Source organism: Propithecus coquereli, unplaced genomic scaffold, assembly GCF_000956105.1.
Source record: "Propithecus coquereli isolate 6110/MARCELLA unplaced genomic scaffold, Pcoq_1.0 Scaffold184, whole genome shotgun sequence".
Taxonomy (NCBI): Eukaryota; Metazoa; Chordata; class Mammalia; order Primates; family Indriidae; genus Propithecus; species Propithecus coquereli.
Window position 1 is genome coordinate 1,799,944 of NW_012143190.1, and position 16,530 is coordinate 1,816,473.

The 16,530-nt window shown below is 37.4% G+C and overlaps 1 protein-coding gene across 1 annotated transcript in view; it reads left to right on the plus strand.

Moving 5' to 3' along the window:
* The window catches only part of TJP1 (tight junction protein 1), a 121,696-nt gene that overhangs the window by 88,903 nt on the left and 16,263 nt on the right, over positions 1–16,530 (plus strand). Inside the window, exons 12-23 of the mRNA XM_012642713.1 lie at positions 853–961; positions 1,948–2,167; positions 2,442–2,626; positions 2,727–2,822; positions 5,910–5,992; positions 6,585–6,795; positions 7,095–7,195; positions 10,535–10,885; positions 11,218–11,457; positions 12,105–12,977; positions 13,120–13,217; positions 14,321–14,548. Coding sequence (XP_012498167.1) covers positions 853–961; positions 1,948–2,167; positions 2,442–2,626; positions 2,727–2,822; positions 5,910–5,992; positions 6,585–6,795; positions 7,095–7,195; positions 10,535–10,885; positions 11,218–11,457; positions 12,105–12,977; positions 13,120–13,217; positions 14,321–14,548 — 2,795 coding nt within the window. The remainder of the gene's footprint in view (positions 1–852; positions 962–1,947; positions 2,168–2,441; positions 2,627–2,726; positions 2,823–5,909; positions 5,993–6,584; positions 6,796–7,094; positions 7,196–10,534; positions 10,886–11,217; positions 11,458–12,104; positions 12,978–13,119; positions 13,218–14,320; positions 14,549–16,530) is intronic.

The following is a 16,530-nucleotide window of genomic DNA, read 5'->3' on the forward strand; positions in this document are numbered from 1 at the left end:
TTCCTTTCCCTTTCCTTTCCCTTTCCTTTCCCTTTCCTTTCCCTTTCCTTTCCCTTTCCTTTCCCTTTCCTTTCCCTTTCCTTTCCCTTTCCTTTTCTTTCCTTTCCTTTCCTTTCCTTTCCTTTCCTTTCCTTTCCTTTCCTCTCCTTTCCTCTTTCCTTTCCTTTCCTTTCCTCTTTTCTTTTCCTTCCCTTTCCCTTTTTTCCTTTTTCCTTTTTCCTTTCCTTTCCTTGAAAATTTCCAAAACTTGAAAAGAAGAAAACTTACCTGTAATCCTATACAGACTCACTGGTGACATTTGATAAGTTTCATTTTGGCACTTAGGAGCTTCTGATAGAAGTAATTGTTAACTTGGCAGACACTGAGTATGTATTACACAGATGCGTTACAGGAATGCCATGATGCATACTGTCTTTTTTTTTAAAATCTCATTTCTTTTGATTTCTTCTGTCAGTGACTCATAAAAAGCAGAACTGTATTATACATTCGTAGAATTTATAATATAAAATGTTAAAGCCAGAGATTTTACGATAATAATAAATATTTGAAATTCGAAGTTATCTTTTTTGGTCTAAATTGGTTAGATTTTACAACCGGTAATCTTTAATGTCAGGATACACTGTGACTACTATTTAAATGAATTTACACCTTCAACTCACTTTATTTACTTAGTTTCTGTTTGTTTTAAATTACAATATATTCTTTTCTCCAAAATAAAATAAATTTTTCCCTTTTAAAGATGTGATATTTTCAAATTAGATAGACTCTGAGATTATTTGTGTCATGTCTGTATAAATATTTTTATATTTTAAAAAGTAGCCAAAAGTGATTTACGAAATCTTACTTTACTAGGTGAACAATGTAGATTTCACAAATATCATAAGAGAAGAAGCTGTCCTTTTCCTACTCGACCTCCCTAAAGGCGAAGAAGTGACCATATTGGCTCAGAAGAAGAAGGATGGTGAGATGCTGTCAGAAGAAAAAATAAACCTGTGGATTTTGAGGACTTATACAGGGATTTATTCATTTTTTAATATAAATCACTGAAAGTTGAGTGATGAATTTGTTAACCTCAGAGAGAGTTAGTTTTATTTTAAGTCATTTAGGGGCACAGAATCTTGAAGTTACTGGCATTATCAGAGCACATTAATAGGACCAACCTTTATGGCATTCTAATTTAAGTAAAATACCATCCAGTTCTCTACAAGTCATAGAAGAATTATATTTGGTTACTAGCCAGAACCATATAAAAGTATATATGGGCAGCTTTGAAATTTTGTACTGGTGTTTTCTAAGCAGTACACTTAGGTGTTTATTATCATTAATGGAAGAGAAAACCTAATTTTCTGTCATGAAGCAGATTAAGTTTTTTATTTAAAACAAGGTTTCTCAGCTTCAGCACTATTGACATTTTGGGCCAAATAATGCCATGTTTTAGGGGCTGTCCTGTGCCTTCTAGGATGTTTAGGAGCATTCCTAGCTTGTACCCACTAGATGAGATGCTGTTAACACACACCCGCTCTCCCCCTTCAACACATACAGTTGCAACAATCAAAAATGTTTCCAGATACTGACAAATGTCCCCTGGGAGGGCAAAGGATAAAATTGCCCTCATTTGAAGACTAATGATTTAAAATATGGAAATGTCTATGTAAGGTTTACAGATAAATTAGATGATATAAATAGAAACAAGTGTGTGGCTTGGGGCAAATTACTTGCATCAGTTTACTCATCTACAAAATGGAGGTACTAAGAGTTCTCATTTCATGAGGTAATGGTAATGAGTATATGTGATAAAATAATGTGGTACCTGACACATAGTAAGAATTTAGCATTTGTTGGATACTGTTGTTAATATTGTCAGCAGCATCTTCATGTATTGTATTCTCTTCAGGTTATTTTCTTATGCCACCAAGTATTGATAATGTGTGTTTTGATTCCTTTTAGTTTATCGTCGCATTGTAGAATCAGATGTAGGAGATTCTTTCTATATCAGAACCCATTTTGAATATGAAAAGGAATCTCCCTATGGACTTAGTTTTAACAAAGGAGAGGTGTTCCGTGTCGTGGATACCTTGTACAATGGAAAACTGGGCTCTTGGCTTGCTATTCGAATTGGCAAAAATCATAAGGAGGTAGAACGAGGCATCATCCCTAATAAAAACAGGTATGAATGCTTGGATATTTCTCGTAGAATGAATTAAGTAAGTGATAATAGAAGATTTCAATCCCACTGGGAAATTTTGATAATATAAAGAATTATTTGTCATTATATTTACCGTATCTATAACGGATTTAGTTGTACAAATTCCTCTCTATTGTAATCATTAAGATTTAAACTACTGCATGTGAATTTCTATTCAGTATTGTGACATTTCATTTCATTGTGGATCTCCCCCCCTTTTTTTTTGAATACCCTTATTTTATTTCTTCTCGTATAGAGCTGAGCAGCTAGCTAGTGTACAGTACACACTTCCAAAGACAGCAGGGGGAGATCGTGCTGACTTCTGGAGATTCCGAGGTCTTCGCAGCTCCAAGAGAAATCTTCGAAAAAGCAGAGAGGATTTGTCAGCTCAGCCAGTTCAAACAAAGTTTCCAGCTTATGAAAGGGTGGTTCTTCGAGAAGGTAGTTTATTTTCTACAGACTAATCTAATACCCCTTAATGTCAGTATGTTAAGAAAGAAAAGGTATAAATATGCTGTTTTTTATTTGAATTTCTCTGCAGCTGGATTTCTGAGGCCTGTAACCATCTTTGGACCAATAGCTGATGTTGCTAGAGAAAAGCTGGCAAGAGAAGAACCAGATATTTATCAGATTGCAAGTAAGTAGCCTTACGAGGGACTTAAGATGAGGTTGAGAATGATTCTTTACCAGTTATGCCTCTAAAAGGATGGGTCTTATCCATTCATGTAATAAAAATAAAACTTTCTGTAAGTGAAAAATTTGCAGTTTACCCCATTCTTTTAATTTGGAGGGAAACGAGCAATCATGTCCTCTTTCCACCAATTCTCTTTAATAAGAAGAATCACTGTTTGTGAAACTATTGACCTCATATGAAAACTGCTTAGCACACGATCTTGTTTAATCCTCATAGTATCCCTGTGAGGTAAGAATTATAATATCCATGTTAGAGTCAAGCAGCCTGAGCCTTAGGGTAATTATGGTTGGGATCCTCAACTTCTTTAGTATGAACTTTCTTGTTGGCACTCAGCTACTGAGTGACAAAACTAGGCTTTGACCGTAACCCTTTCTGGCTCCATTCCAATGCTTTTAATCATAACCTAACAAATATGCAAATATGTAAAAAGGGTAATAAAGCATGATTAATGCTATCAGTTGTTATTGTGGTAATTTATAGTAAGATAGTATTAATATAAATATTGAGGCTGCAGTGCTTTATATATCTAATAGATTTTGCTGGCAGATCCTTTAATTGTTTTATTAGTTTGTGTATTGTGGTAGTTTAAATAAACAAACTTAAGACTTCTTTGGCTCGCTTTAAATTATATGTTAAAACTTCAGCTATGGTTTTCTAATTTTAAAACTATCATTCTCTATTTGGAAAAGTTAGAAAATTAATTTTGGTGTGTATCATCACCATCCTGAATTTTACACCATTGTATTTTCTTCTACCCTTGTAAGCATATTTTGGCAAGGTTTTATGCATACTGTTTAGGAAAGTGTATGTCTTCTTCTTAGTAGATAATGGCATATTTTCATTTTATTATCAGTCCTGCAATTAGTTTGTGGTTTGATTAGCCTCTTTTTATATAGTTTGTTTTAAATTTATATTTTACTGTTACAAAGGATGTAGAAATCTGTTCATGTTTTGTTTGCTTGTTTATGCTTTTTTCTTTCCCAAAGGATTTGAATCCTTAAGAATATAGCTTTTTCCGTATTTATGATTTTTTTTAGACAAATTCCCCCTTAGGATATAAACATTGTCTGGCTGTTGATATGTATAATTGTTACTGCTTTCCAGAGGGCTGTGCTGAGGATTTTTTGTTGTCCCACTGGCACTGTATGAGACCCTCATTAACGTTTTTAAACTACCTAGTGCTAATTTAAAGAATCAGAACATTGCTCTTTTTTTTAACATTGCTTTTTATTTGGTTGCTGATGAACTTGAGAATATTTATTTTCTGAAAATCAGAATATTTGCAGACAAAGGATAGTAAAATTTGAGCAGATCAGAAATTGTTTATTTCTATTTCTCCACTTAATTTTTTTAGAAGAGGTCTTTTTTGAGTCATTGTTTGTAGATAACATTTTACCTGAAAAAGTTGGTGGTGACCCTACCCATAACCAAATTTAGGGCTTTTAAATTTAGGAAAAGCAAATCTGAAGACCTAGCAATGGTAGAGGTGGTAGATTGGTTTGATCAAGTTTACTCCATAGCTGGACTCCATAGCTAGGCTATTAAAACAGGAACTCAGGTAGCTTAGTTATGCGTCCTCTTTGAATCTAATGAGAGTCTTTTGAGTTAAGGAATTAGTAGCATTTTCTTCAACCAAAACTCCCAATTGATCTTTTTCCTTAATTATCCTGTGTTGACCAGATCGGAAATTCTGCCCTGCTTGCCGGTGGAGCTTTGTCTTGCAATAGTCTCATTATCTAAAATCATTAACCTTGTGCCTCAGTATGACTTGTCTTTCCAAATCTCTGCCTTTGATCTGAAACACCAGAGCTCTTTCTTTCCTTGCAAGGTTTCCTTCTGACCAGAGTCACAAACATTGCTGTGCCTTTTTAGTGAAGAACTTAATGTAAGTTGTACTTCTGGGATTGTTGGAAATGGTTGGAAATCAGCTGAAGCTGCATTTGGCGTATTATACACCAGTAGAGATGGACAGGCTGCCAGGATGAAGCCATAGGCTATCTCACAGTTACAGATTAGCAGCTTCCCTTCCCCAGTGTTCTCCTTCTACTGATAGAAGGTCTCAAATCAGCACTCCCTATGCAGTTTGCTATAGCATTGTTGCTGATGACTTGCAGACATGCCAAGGTATTGATTGCCTCAGCCAGCAGTGGCTGGGCAGGACCTGGCTCAGGAGCAGCCTCCTCAGTCTCTATCAGTATGCGGTACAGATCATGGCATTTCTTCTGTGTGTCACAGTATGAGAAAGGGTGGGAAGTGGTGCCAGTAGGCGTACGAATGCCTCAGCCATTTGGAACCCTGAGGCAAAAGAAAAAATCGTCATCCCTATCTATATGTTTGTGAATTCTTCAATGGCTATTTTTCTTCCAGAACATTAAAGTAGTTGGAAAAATATTGAAAAAAAAGAAGTATGCATATTAAAATTTACATTATTTTAAGTGCAAATATTTTATTTATACCAAACACAGAATTTATTATAATTTTACTTTCCTGGCTTTAATTGAAATAAGTTCACCCATACTATTTTTTAAATCTTCTCTGGCTCATTTTCAGTTGAGCAAATTGCCATATTTGACAGTTTCTCTTGACCAGGTGACTGTCTTAAATTTTACTCAAGTTCTGCTTACTGATTCATTCTGTTTAAATTTTTGATATGTTCATTGTGGATTTTTTTGCATCAATTTCGACTTTTTAAAAAATAATGCATCAAAATATTACCTATCGTGATTACTTGAAGTTTTTTGGGCATCCCCTTAATTTTGCAACCAAAGCAAGTGCCTCACTTGCCTTCTAATCCTGGCCCTGTTGGGAAAGCATCAATCTAACCCAGTGGTTTTTGGCAGGTGGGAGGGGGTGCTACTGACCTCTAGTGGGTAGAGTTGAGAAATGCTGCTATAAATAGGCCACAATGCACAGGACAGCCCCCACAAAGTATTGTCCAGCCCAGCATGTCAGTGGTGGCCAGTAGTTGAGAAGCTCTGATCTAACCAATGAAAATTTGATATTTTATTTTTGTCCTGACTTGATGAATAGAAAGTGAACCACGAGATGCTGGAACTGACCAACGTAGCTCTGGTATTATTCGTCTTCATACAATAAAGCAAATCATAGATCAAGTAAGTTATTAAATGTTAACCTACTTCGTTAAAAGCTGTTATTGTGTTTTTGAGTGGGATGGGATATGGTTAATTTGAAAGTAGAAGGTAGTTTTTCTAAGATTATTACTGACATAGAGTAAGAAAATTAAGCCCTTACTAAAAGGTGTTGTAATAATCACTTTCAAGGGTATAGTTATTATAGGCATCAAAAGATCTTTCATTACCACAAAAAAAGGATATGATGTTCAGATGTAATTAACAGACTGTTGATACTACATAAGTCCAATTCAAGTTACATTTTGATATTTATATGCTTAGGAAATGTCAGGAACATTAGATTGTTATATTTATTTTCGCTTCTACCTGAACACAGATAATTCTGTCAGTTTGCAAGTATTGGGGCTAAGTCTTAAAAGTGAGCTGGTTAAAAATGCACTTTTGAAATTGGGCTAGAAATTGTATTGAATTAACTTCTGATTATAATTTTTTAACATGTGCTCCGGAGACACAATTAAAGTTCTGTTACCGTTGAATGTAGTATAGACTTTGACTTTTTCTGAAAGTAATGATTCTTAATAATGTGTCTTTGTATATGTTTTTCTGTCTCCAGGACAAACACGCTTTATTAGATGTAACACCAAATGCAGTTGATCGTCTTAATTACGCCCAGTGGTATCCAATTGTTGTATTCCTTAACCCTGATTCTAAGCAAGGTGTGAAAACAATGAGAATGAGGTTATGTCCAGAATCTCGGAAAAGTGCCCGGAAGTTATACGAGCGATCTCATAAACTTCGTAAAAATAATCACCATCTTTTTACAAGTGAGTATTTTAAAGGCTTCCTTTCACCTTAAAATATCTGGGCAACAACATGTAGGCAAAAGTGTTGTGTTGTTAAAATATTAAAACTTATATGACTTTTGCCTGGGAAGCTTCCTGTTGTGTTAACAGCTGCTGTTTGGTTAAAAGAAAATATGCAGTGCCAAAATAGAAATTTCAAATGTTTATATCCTCAAATACCATATTTTCAGTAGTGACAGTTGAGCTCTAAGCAAGATTGAATGAATTCTTCTGACTTTTAGCAGTGTTCTAACTGTAAAACTATATTAATTTATTTTTAGCTACGATTAACTTAAATTCAATGAATGATGGTTGGTATGGTGCACTGAAAGAAGCAATTCAGCAACAACAGAACCAGCTGGTATGGGTTTCTGAGGGAAAGGTAAGAAATTTCCTATTACTTTTATGACCTGTTCCATAGATTGTATAGCTAAACAGAGATGCCTTGAGTTACCATTATTTTCTTAATGGATCAACGCATTAGAGTAATCTTGGGAAAGTTAGCTTTTAGGTTTTTATAATTTGTGTGTAGGGGTTAAGAAAGTTGTTTCTGATAGTAAGAAACTCTTAAATTTTCTCACTTATTGAATTATCACTCTAGTAGGATTCTCTCTTAAAGAATTCTCAAATTGTAATGAAAGCAGGTTGAGTTCTGACTGTGCCCCTCTCTGGCTGTGGAATGACGACTTTGAACCTGGCTTCAGTTTCCTCCTCTGAAAATGAGGGGATTTGGATGGCCTAGATGAGCGTCTCCCAAAGTGCTGTCCTCAGCACACTCGATCCAGGACTTGCTGTGAGAGAAAAGGCACTCTGAAGGCAAGCAGTGGGTGGGAAATGCTGCTGATCCTAGTCCCCTTGAGGAGTGTCACAGTAGCCACTAGCATTTACAGGCTCTGAGAAGTCTGAAAAGTGAGAAAGTTTACTTTGTTTAAAGCATTTCCTCACATTTTACCTAGAGAAATTTTTTTTTTCAGCTAGCACCTATTAACATTCTTATAGCAACTTGCTGGGAAGTATTGAACAAAGCAAGAGATCCTTCCTGGCTTTGAGTTTTTATTTTATATGCATCTAAATGGCCAGCTTTAAAATTACTACTTTCTGTTGTCAGTCTTTCCGGTTTTATAGCAGTCTTTGATGAGCGAGGTCTGTTTATTTGGTTTGTAGAGTTAGTAGTTTTTCTCAAAGTACACTGTTGAAGGGACCTTTGTATTTAATGTCTTTTATCTTCAGACCACTGTACTGTTAATAAGTTTTGGTTGTTAGGGAAGATTGAGAATATCTCTGGTTTTTTATTTGTTTTTGTGTTTCCTTGTTGGTTTGGTTTTTGTTGTGTTTTGCCCCCGCATGTTCCCCCCTTCATTCTCCCTTCCTCTGCCTGGCTGTGGCTACAGATGCTCTGGCAATGCATGCTGCATGCTTAAGACCACCGTGCCCCTCACCCAGAAACACACAGCCTCTGCAAGAAGAGATGCTAAACGTTTACATCTAGAGGTAGTGTCTGCTGTTCTCACCTGTAGTGAGTGATGCGTCAGAACCATGGTGTTTCTCATTGTGTACCAGTTTGGGGGATGGATTGTTCATATGAGATCATTAGATCACTCTGAATAGTTTACGTGTCAGCTGAGACACTTGATAGGATAATCAAGGTGGAATAAAACTGTGACACCACTTTACAGCAACACACTAATTTTTACTTTTGTGGCACTTGATAAAAAGGATTGGTCTTTTTCATACTAATCTTCTGTAACAACATAATTCTCTTAACATTCTTTGTAAGGTAGAATGTTAGTAGCTTGCCCTAGTGAATTCTTGAAATGAATCAGTCTATAGACATTTCCAAAATGCACAAAGTATACATGTCTACCTATCTGAGAGGTTTTTTTTTAATCCACAAATCTTAATTTTCTGTAATTTCTCTTTGTGAGATTATTATTCCTTTCTTTGCTTGGTTTTAAAATAAAGGTCTAAATTCCCCTGCTTCTTATGTAAGGAAAAACATGTCATTTATTATTAGGCTAGACTGATGCATTTTGTAAATCAGAAAGGGTTGTTACAACTTAAATCAAGATTATCTTCCTGCCCCCTTCCACTCAAGTATATCTTATCAGAATAGATAGATTCTTAAACTAAAACCACGTCATTTTACATTGACTTTCCTGAACCAACTACTTTGACCTAATTGCTAGGAAGAGTTCCTTTTTGCAAGATCTGACACAGTCTTTATGGTTCTTGCTAAACCTAGAAAAGTCATCCTGAGGCTTTCTTAACATGTAGACATGTCATTTCCTGGTTTGAAGTATCCATGGTTCTTGCTCACTTCTGCATTTCAGACCATCTACAAAAGCTAGGTGGATTGGTGAGTTCCAAGTTATTCTTCCCCAGGCTTTAGATTTTTCCCCAGCTGGCTACTAGATTATAGTCTTCCAGAACCCTGGCAAGTTAAGGATTAGAGTAGATATCTAGACGACTTCTCTTCTGCAGCATCCATTACAGAGCTTAGAAGCCATTGAGACTTCAGTCAGAGAGAGATTCCTCTCTAACCAGGCAGAGCCCTGGGATTCTCATTCTCCCCAGACTGGCAGGTGTTCTGTTGAAAACCAAAGCACAGGGAGGCCTGACACCCTAGTCTTTCTTATCAGGAAGACAGTGCTCAGGGTCAGGCTCTTACATAGCCACGCATGGGACTGCATGGAAAGCTCCATTCAGGGAGCTCAACTCCCAACACCATGCTTCTGGTACAGCCGACCTGCAGAGCCATACCAATCCCTGCTGGTTAACAGCAATACATCTTCCAGGAAAACAAAAGCCTTATGTGTGTCCTTCAGTCTGTGCTGAAATGGAAGAAATATTTTCTGGATTCCAGATCCTTCAGCTCTTGTGACTACCTGGCTGGGCACAGTATCTAGGAAGATCTTCAGGGATTATTTAATCCAGTTATTAGTTTCAAATTAGTATCCAGTGAAACCTGTTGATTGCAACTCTGTAGCCTCCTTTCCTTCAAATACTTCTCACTTTCTTTCTGATCTACTCAGAAGATAATCAGCATAGACTATTAGAAACTGAGCTCTTAATTACTTTTGTAAGAAAAGCGTGACTGCATTTTTCCCTCTCCATCCATTGGATCCTGCTTCTGTGAAAAACAATAAAAAATTTCTTCTTAATTTAATGGAGCAACCACTATGTAGGTGATAAGTTTCCGTTGTTTCATAATAGCTTTAAGGGCCAAACACCAACTTTTTTTTAAAAGTTGTTTCCTAAATATGAGTACATTAGCTCTTACTCAGTTTGAACTGTGGGGTTTATTTCATAATTATTCTCACGTGCGCTGTTCTGTCAGTGTGTCCTTGTTTCTGTGAGCTTGGGTTAGTAACATTCTCCCTCTTCACCTTGCTTTGGGCTGAGAAGCTAGTGACTAGGTTTTATAAACCTGAGTAGTGCCAGGGTTCCTTCATGGTCTCCTGGGGCTGGGCCCTAGAGTCCAGCTTTGTCCTGGCCGACCAGCCACTGTTTCACTCATCCACGCCCTTCAGATCTCAAGGGATGCTCTGTGTGTCTGCATGTGTGCTTGTACAATCTTCTTGACCTTTCCTTACCAGAAGTTTCAAGAAATAGATGTGATTTTTCCAAAGAAAAATATCCTTTTCAATCTCCCTTGTAAAATAAAGGCCATCTCTTAAAGGACTACTGAATAAAATTTTTAATTTACTTTTATTTGACCCAGGCGGACGGTGCTACAAGTGATGACCTTGATTTGCATGATGATCGTCTGTCCTACCTGTCAGCCCCAGGTAGTGAATACTCAATGTATAGCACGGACAGTAGACACACTTCTGACTATGAAGACACAGATACAGAAGGCGGGGCCTACACTGATCAAGAACTAGATGAAACTCTTAATGATGAGGTTGGGACTCCACCGGAGTCTGCCATTACACGGTCCTCTGAGCCTGTAAGAGAGGACTCCTCTGGAATGCATCATGAAAACCAAACATATCCTCCTTACTCACCACAAGCGCAGCCACAACCAATTCATAGAATAGACTCCCCTGGATTTAAGACAGCCTCTCAACAGGTAAGCAGCAAACATTCAACGTTTTGTAGCTAGAGGTGCATTATTAAATTTTAGAATATGGTGATTGAGTTTAAAGATATATTTTGTCCTTTCTCCAGATTAAGAATTAATCTTTAATTTCGATTTGAGAGTACCAAGGACTGAATTCTAAATTTTGTGTGTTTGTCTTACACAGCAATATACTGGATTTTTTTAAAAAAAATTAGGACATGAGGTCATAGTTTTGTTATTCAGCACACTTAAAATGTATGTCTACCAATCACTATAAATTGAAGTGGGAAGTTAGCAGTAAACAGAAACACTATATTTAAAATATTTTAAACACTTCACAGAAAGCAGAAGCCTCATCTCCAGTCCCTTACCTTTCGCCTGAAACAAACCCAGCATCATCAACCTCTGCTGTTAATCATAATGTAAACTTAACTAATGTCAGACTGGAGGAGCCCACCCCAGCTCCTTCCACCTCTTATTCACCACAAGCTGATTCTTTAAGAACACCAAGTACTGAGGCAGCTCACATAATGCTAAGAGATCAAGAACCATCATTGTCGTCGCATGTAGATCCAACAAAGGTACCTGTGCTGCAGTGTTGCACTGATTTGTTGCTCTCCATCAATCTAGCACATGATCATTTTTGCTTTGCCCTTTGTTTCTTTTGCTTTTTTTACTGTGGTCTTTGAAACATCGTAGTGCTTTCAAATCAATACAGATCATTTCAGTTTTGTAGTTTGCATGGCTTCCAGCGGTATACTGATTAAGAACAGGCCTTTTAATTGAGATTTGTGCTTAATATTTTTATTTTTATTTTTGGTTTTCTGTATCTTCCAGAATTCCTTAATGTGTAGTTGAAGATTCATTCATAAACATATTTATATTCATATAAATTATGGTGTCTGTGGATTTTCTTTAGAATTTTTATTTTCAGTGTCAGAATCAAATGGAATCAATAGCATATTAATTTTCTACTAAACTTAATAATTATCTTTAACTCACTATTCATTTAGTATATGCTGAAACACAAAAGCCCCTACCTGCATTATAAATTTTGAGCTTTCACTTAAACTAGCTTTTTCCACTAATCTTGTCTATCCTGGTAATAAATGGTAGAACATATCATTTTCACATGTTAAATCATATTTTAGTATTTAATCATAGTCTAATAAAGTAGACTAGAATTAAAAGCAAGTCTTTGTCCTTAAATGTGGATTTTTTTATACAGGTATATAGAAAGGATCCATATCCTGAGGAAATGATGAGACAGAATCATGTTTTGAAACAGCCAGCTGTTGGTCACCAAGGGCAGAGGCCAGACAAAGAGCCTAATCTGACTTATGAACCCCAACTCCCATACGCAGAGAAACAAGCCAACAGAGACCTCGAGCAGCCCACGTACAGATATGACTCCTCAAGCTATACAGACCAGTTTGCTCGGAACTATGACCATCGTCTACGATATGAAGATCACATCCCTGCGTATGAAGAACAGTGGTCATATTATGATGACAAACAGTCCTACCAACCTCGGCCTTCTTTTGATAATCAGCACCCTCGAGACCTGGATTCAAGACAGCATCCTGAAGACTCCTCAGAACGAGGGTATTTCCCACGTTTTGAAGAGCCAACCCCTCTGTCTTATGACAGTAGACCACGTTATGAACAGCTGCCTAGAACCTCCACCCTGCGACACGAAGAGCAACCAACTCCTGGATATGATGTACATAACAGATACAGACCAGACGCACAGGCCTATTCTTCAGCAGTTCCTAAGTCATCTGAGCCCAAGCAATATTTTGACCAATACCCACGAAGTTATGAGCAAGTACCATCACAAGGATTTACCTCTAAAGCAGGCCATTATGAGCCTCTCCATGGTGCTGCAGTTGTCCCTCCTCTGATACCTTCATCTCAGCATAAGCCAGAAGTTCTGCCTTCAAATACCAAACCACTGCCTCCACCCCCAACTCTAACTGAAGAAGAGGAAGATCCAGCAATGAAACCACAGTCTGTCCTCACTAGAGTTAAAATGTTTGAAAACAAAAGATCTGCGTCACTGGAAACCAAGAAGGATGTGAATGACACTGCCAGTTTTAAGGTAAATAGTCTTTACTGCTTTGGATGTGTAGGTACACTAAGTGAAGAACAGTTCACAATCCTTAGCTTTCCCCTCGCCCCTTAAATGAAGTCTGTTTTGTAATGATCTGTTCCTTGGGCGTGTTTGTCTTATTTTTCTGCAGCCTCCAGAAGTAGCATCTAAACCTCCAAGTGCTCCCATCATTGGTCCCAAACCTACTCCTCAGAATCAATTCAGTGAGCATGACAAAACTCTATACAGGTTAGTATACTTTGTGGCATTTGTGACATAGAACTGACCGGGAATCTGACCCTCTTAGTCAGTGAGAAAGCCTTTTACTGTCAATATGTTAGTAGAGGAGAGGTATGAAAAGGGGGGAGAGGACTCTACTCTGTCCTTAAATAAACACTACCAGCTCTCCTAATTAAAACAGTGATCCTGGAAAAAAAATAGAGCTTTATTATAACTTCTGTAACAAATCTTATGAATGTAAACAAAATTTATGAAAAGACATTTTTCTAGCAAATAACTAAAAATTTTAAAGCTCTAACATTTATATTATGCTTTTTAGTTTAAAAATTGCTTTCAGATATGTGAACTTTTAGTTCTTAGGGGTGAGGAAACAGACCCCGATTGGTTAAAATAACTAAAATTAATCATTTAGTGAGCACACATAATGTGCTTGCCATTGTGCTAAGCATATCTGCACAATGAGGTAATATTGTTGTTTTCTGCATTTTAAAGGCATTTGGGCTCAGAGTAAGTAGATTGCCAGAGTTGTTGGAGCTGGGGGAGAAACAGGCCAGCTGCTCCTCAGCCTCTGCTCTTAACCAGGGCCTCATCACACTGCTAATAAGAGACTATATTTGAATACGATTCTTCTGCCTAACCAATGTTTTACTTGCTGAATATACATATGCACTTGTGACAGAACTACTATCTAACAATCAATATTTAATGACTTACTTTCTTCCTCATCTGCTTCATATGCCTTCTAGAACTTTGGACTATGTGAAGTCTGTCACTTATTGTTGCTGACATTGGTATATGTACTTTGAGAAGTTTTCCACTGTCTTGGTTATATTCCCCTTTCTAATTAACTCACCTGCTATGAGGCCTCTAACCAGATCATCTTTGAGCTTACAAAGTTATGTTAAAGGACCCATGAGCCAGAATGGGGCTGCATTTTGTGCATACTCTATGACGACTTAGGATGTGGGATATCCATTTTAACTGTTTGCGCAGTTAGATCCTGGATAATCACAGCAGTCAGTGAAAAGGTCAAGATAAGATTTATATATTTCATTTTCGTTTTGAAATTAACATCTTAAAAGTTGTTCCATTTGCCATTCAATATCTGTCAGAATCCCAGAACCTCAGAAACCTCAACCGAAGCCACCTGAAGATATTGTTCGGTCAAATCATTATGATCCTGAGGAAGATGAAGAATATTATCGAAAACAGCTCTCATACTTTGACCGAAGAAGTTTTGAGAATAAGCCGCCTGCGCACATTCCAGCCAGCCATCTCCCAGAGCCTGCCAAGCCAATTCATTCTCAGAATCAATCAAATTTTTCTAGTTACTCTTCAAAGTAAGTTATTTCACCTAAGATTTAACTTTTAAAAATAAGATGCAGCATAAAGATTTGATTGCATAAAGTGGAGTTAATCACGTGAAGTTCAGTTTCGAAGGAAAGTAGTTAAGCATAATACATGATTTCTGTAAACTCTAGTAGTTCAGCATTGTACATACTTTTTAGTTCTGGGATGTGTGTTTTTTGTTCTTAAACTCTGATACCAGATGTATAAAGTTTTTGCATTCAAAGAAATGCTAAAATCAAAGAGTTTTTGACAGAATAGAGTGTAAACAGAAGACCCTGACTTTCAGGGGCATCATCAGAGTTTCTCCACTTCTGTGCACACACTTAATGATGATTCTATTCCTTCTTTTCTGTTTTTATTTTTTAAATACAAAAGCAGATCTGAGGAGGACACTGAGGGAAACACTAAAGAGGTTTTTTTTTCCCCAAGGCAAGAAAGAGCTTATCTTTTTTTATTATTGAAGCTCAAGGGTCAGGTGAGGTGAAATGACAGGGCAGAGCTGGGACTGAAGCCCAAGTTTCTTGAATCCCAGTCGTCTTTTCCCTGTTCTTTGCGGTTCCCTTCTGTTTAGTCATCTCTTGGGTTCTCTTTTGACTTTTCTTTCTTGTGCCTGCGTGGGTTTGTATCTCTTGCTGGTTCTGCTTCTCTGGTGGAACCCCGACTAGCGGAGAATTTGGTACTAATAGTTGGGTATAAACCCACATAGGCACAGTTGGGTTCGTAACCTCAACAAAACAAAACCCACAAGAACGAGAACAAACGTGGATTTGTCAAAAGGAATTCGTTTACACAATTATGGAGGCTGCCTAAGGAAGTCCTAAGGGTACAGGTGTTCAGGAAGGGCAAATCTAGGGGGTGGGGGAGAGACTCTTCAGCTCTAGGAAGGCCTAAGTTCTCTTTCAAAGGGCTCTGCTAATTAGTTCAGGCCCACCTGGATATCTCCCTTCTGATTAACTTAGAGTCAGCCAACTAGAGACATTACAGCTGAAAAAGCCCTTCACAGCACCACCCGGATTAGTGTTTGTTTAAATAACTGGAACTGTAGTTCAGCCTAGCCAGGTTGACACATTAGAAGTCATCACGTATCAGTTTTGTGTCCGGATTAAAAGCACCTAGATTTTTACTTAATTAGATGCTGGGGATTATCTGAACCTAGCTATCATTTGTCATTTACTATTGAGTAAAAGTTCTTTTAGAATATACTTTAAAGCCTCTGACATTGGCTGTGCATGGTGTCTGTAATCGTAGCACTCTGGGAGGCCAAGGCAGGAGGATCACGTGAGGTCAGGAGTTTGAGACCAGCCTGAGCCAGGAACAAGACCCATCTCCACTAAAAATAGAAAAAATTAGCTGGGCATGGTGGTGCATGTCTATAGTCCCAGCTACTCAGGAGTCTGAGGCAGAAGGATTGCTTGAGCCCAGGAGACAGAGATTGCAGTGAGCTACAATGATGCTACTGCACTATAGCCAGGGCAATAGAATGAGACTCTGTCTCCAAAAAAAAAAAAGCCTCTAACATTAAAAACCTGAGTTTGATTACCATTGTTTTTTCTAAGACATCATTTGAAGTGGAGACTTAAAACGTTTTTCCCACTGCCATCTATTTAAATCTTTATAGAAGAAAGCGATTTATGAGAAATACAAATGCAAACTTTGAGTGCTACACAGGGGATTATGTTAAATGCAAATAGTGTCTTATACTAGTGTTAGGACCCTGTCCTGTACAACACTAGAAAGGTGCCCCATAGCACCTAGGTAGTGTCAAGACCAGGGCAAGCTAGGAGCTCACCTTCGATAAAATAAAAGGATATATACCCTTTAGTAATCATTTTTGCTTACTCCATTAAACATATTCATTCCTGTAAGAAGGTAACCTGGCATGTAGTTTCAAAAGATGTTTTATTTATGCTTTTACATACTTGATAAATAGGATACAATCTTAAAAGAATACATTTAGATCTGAAAAGTAAGA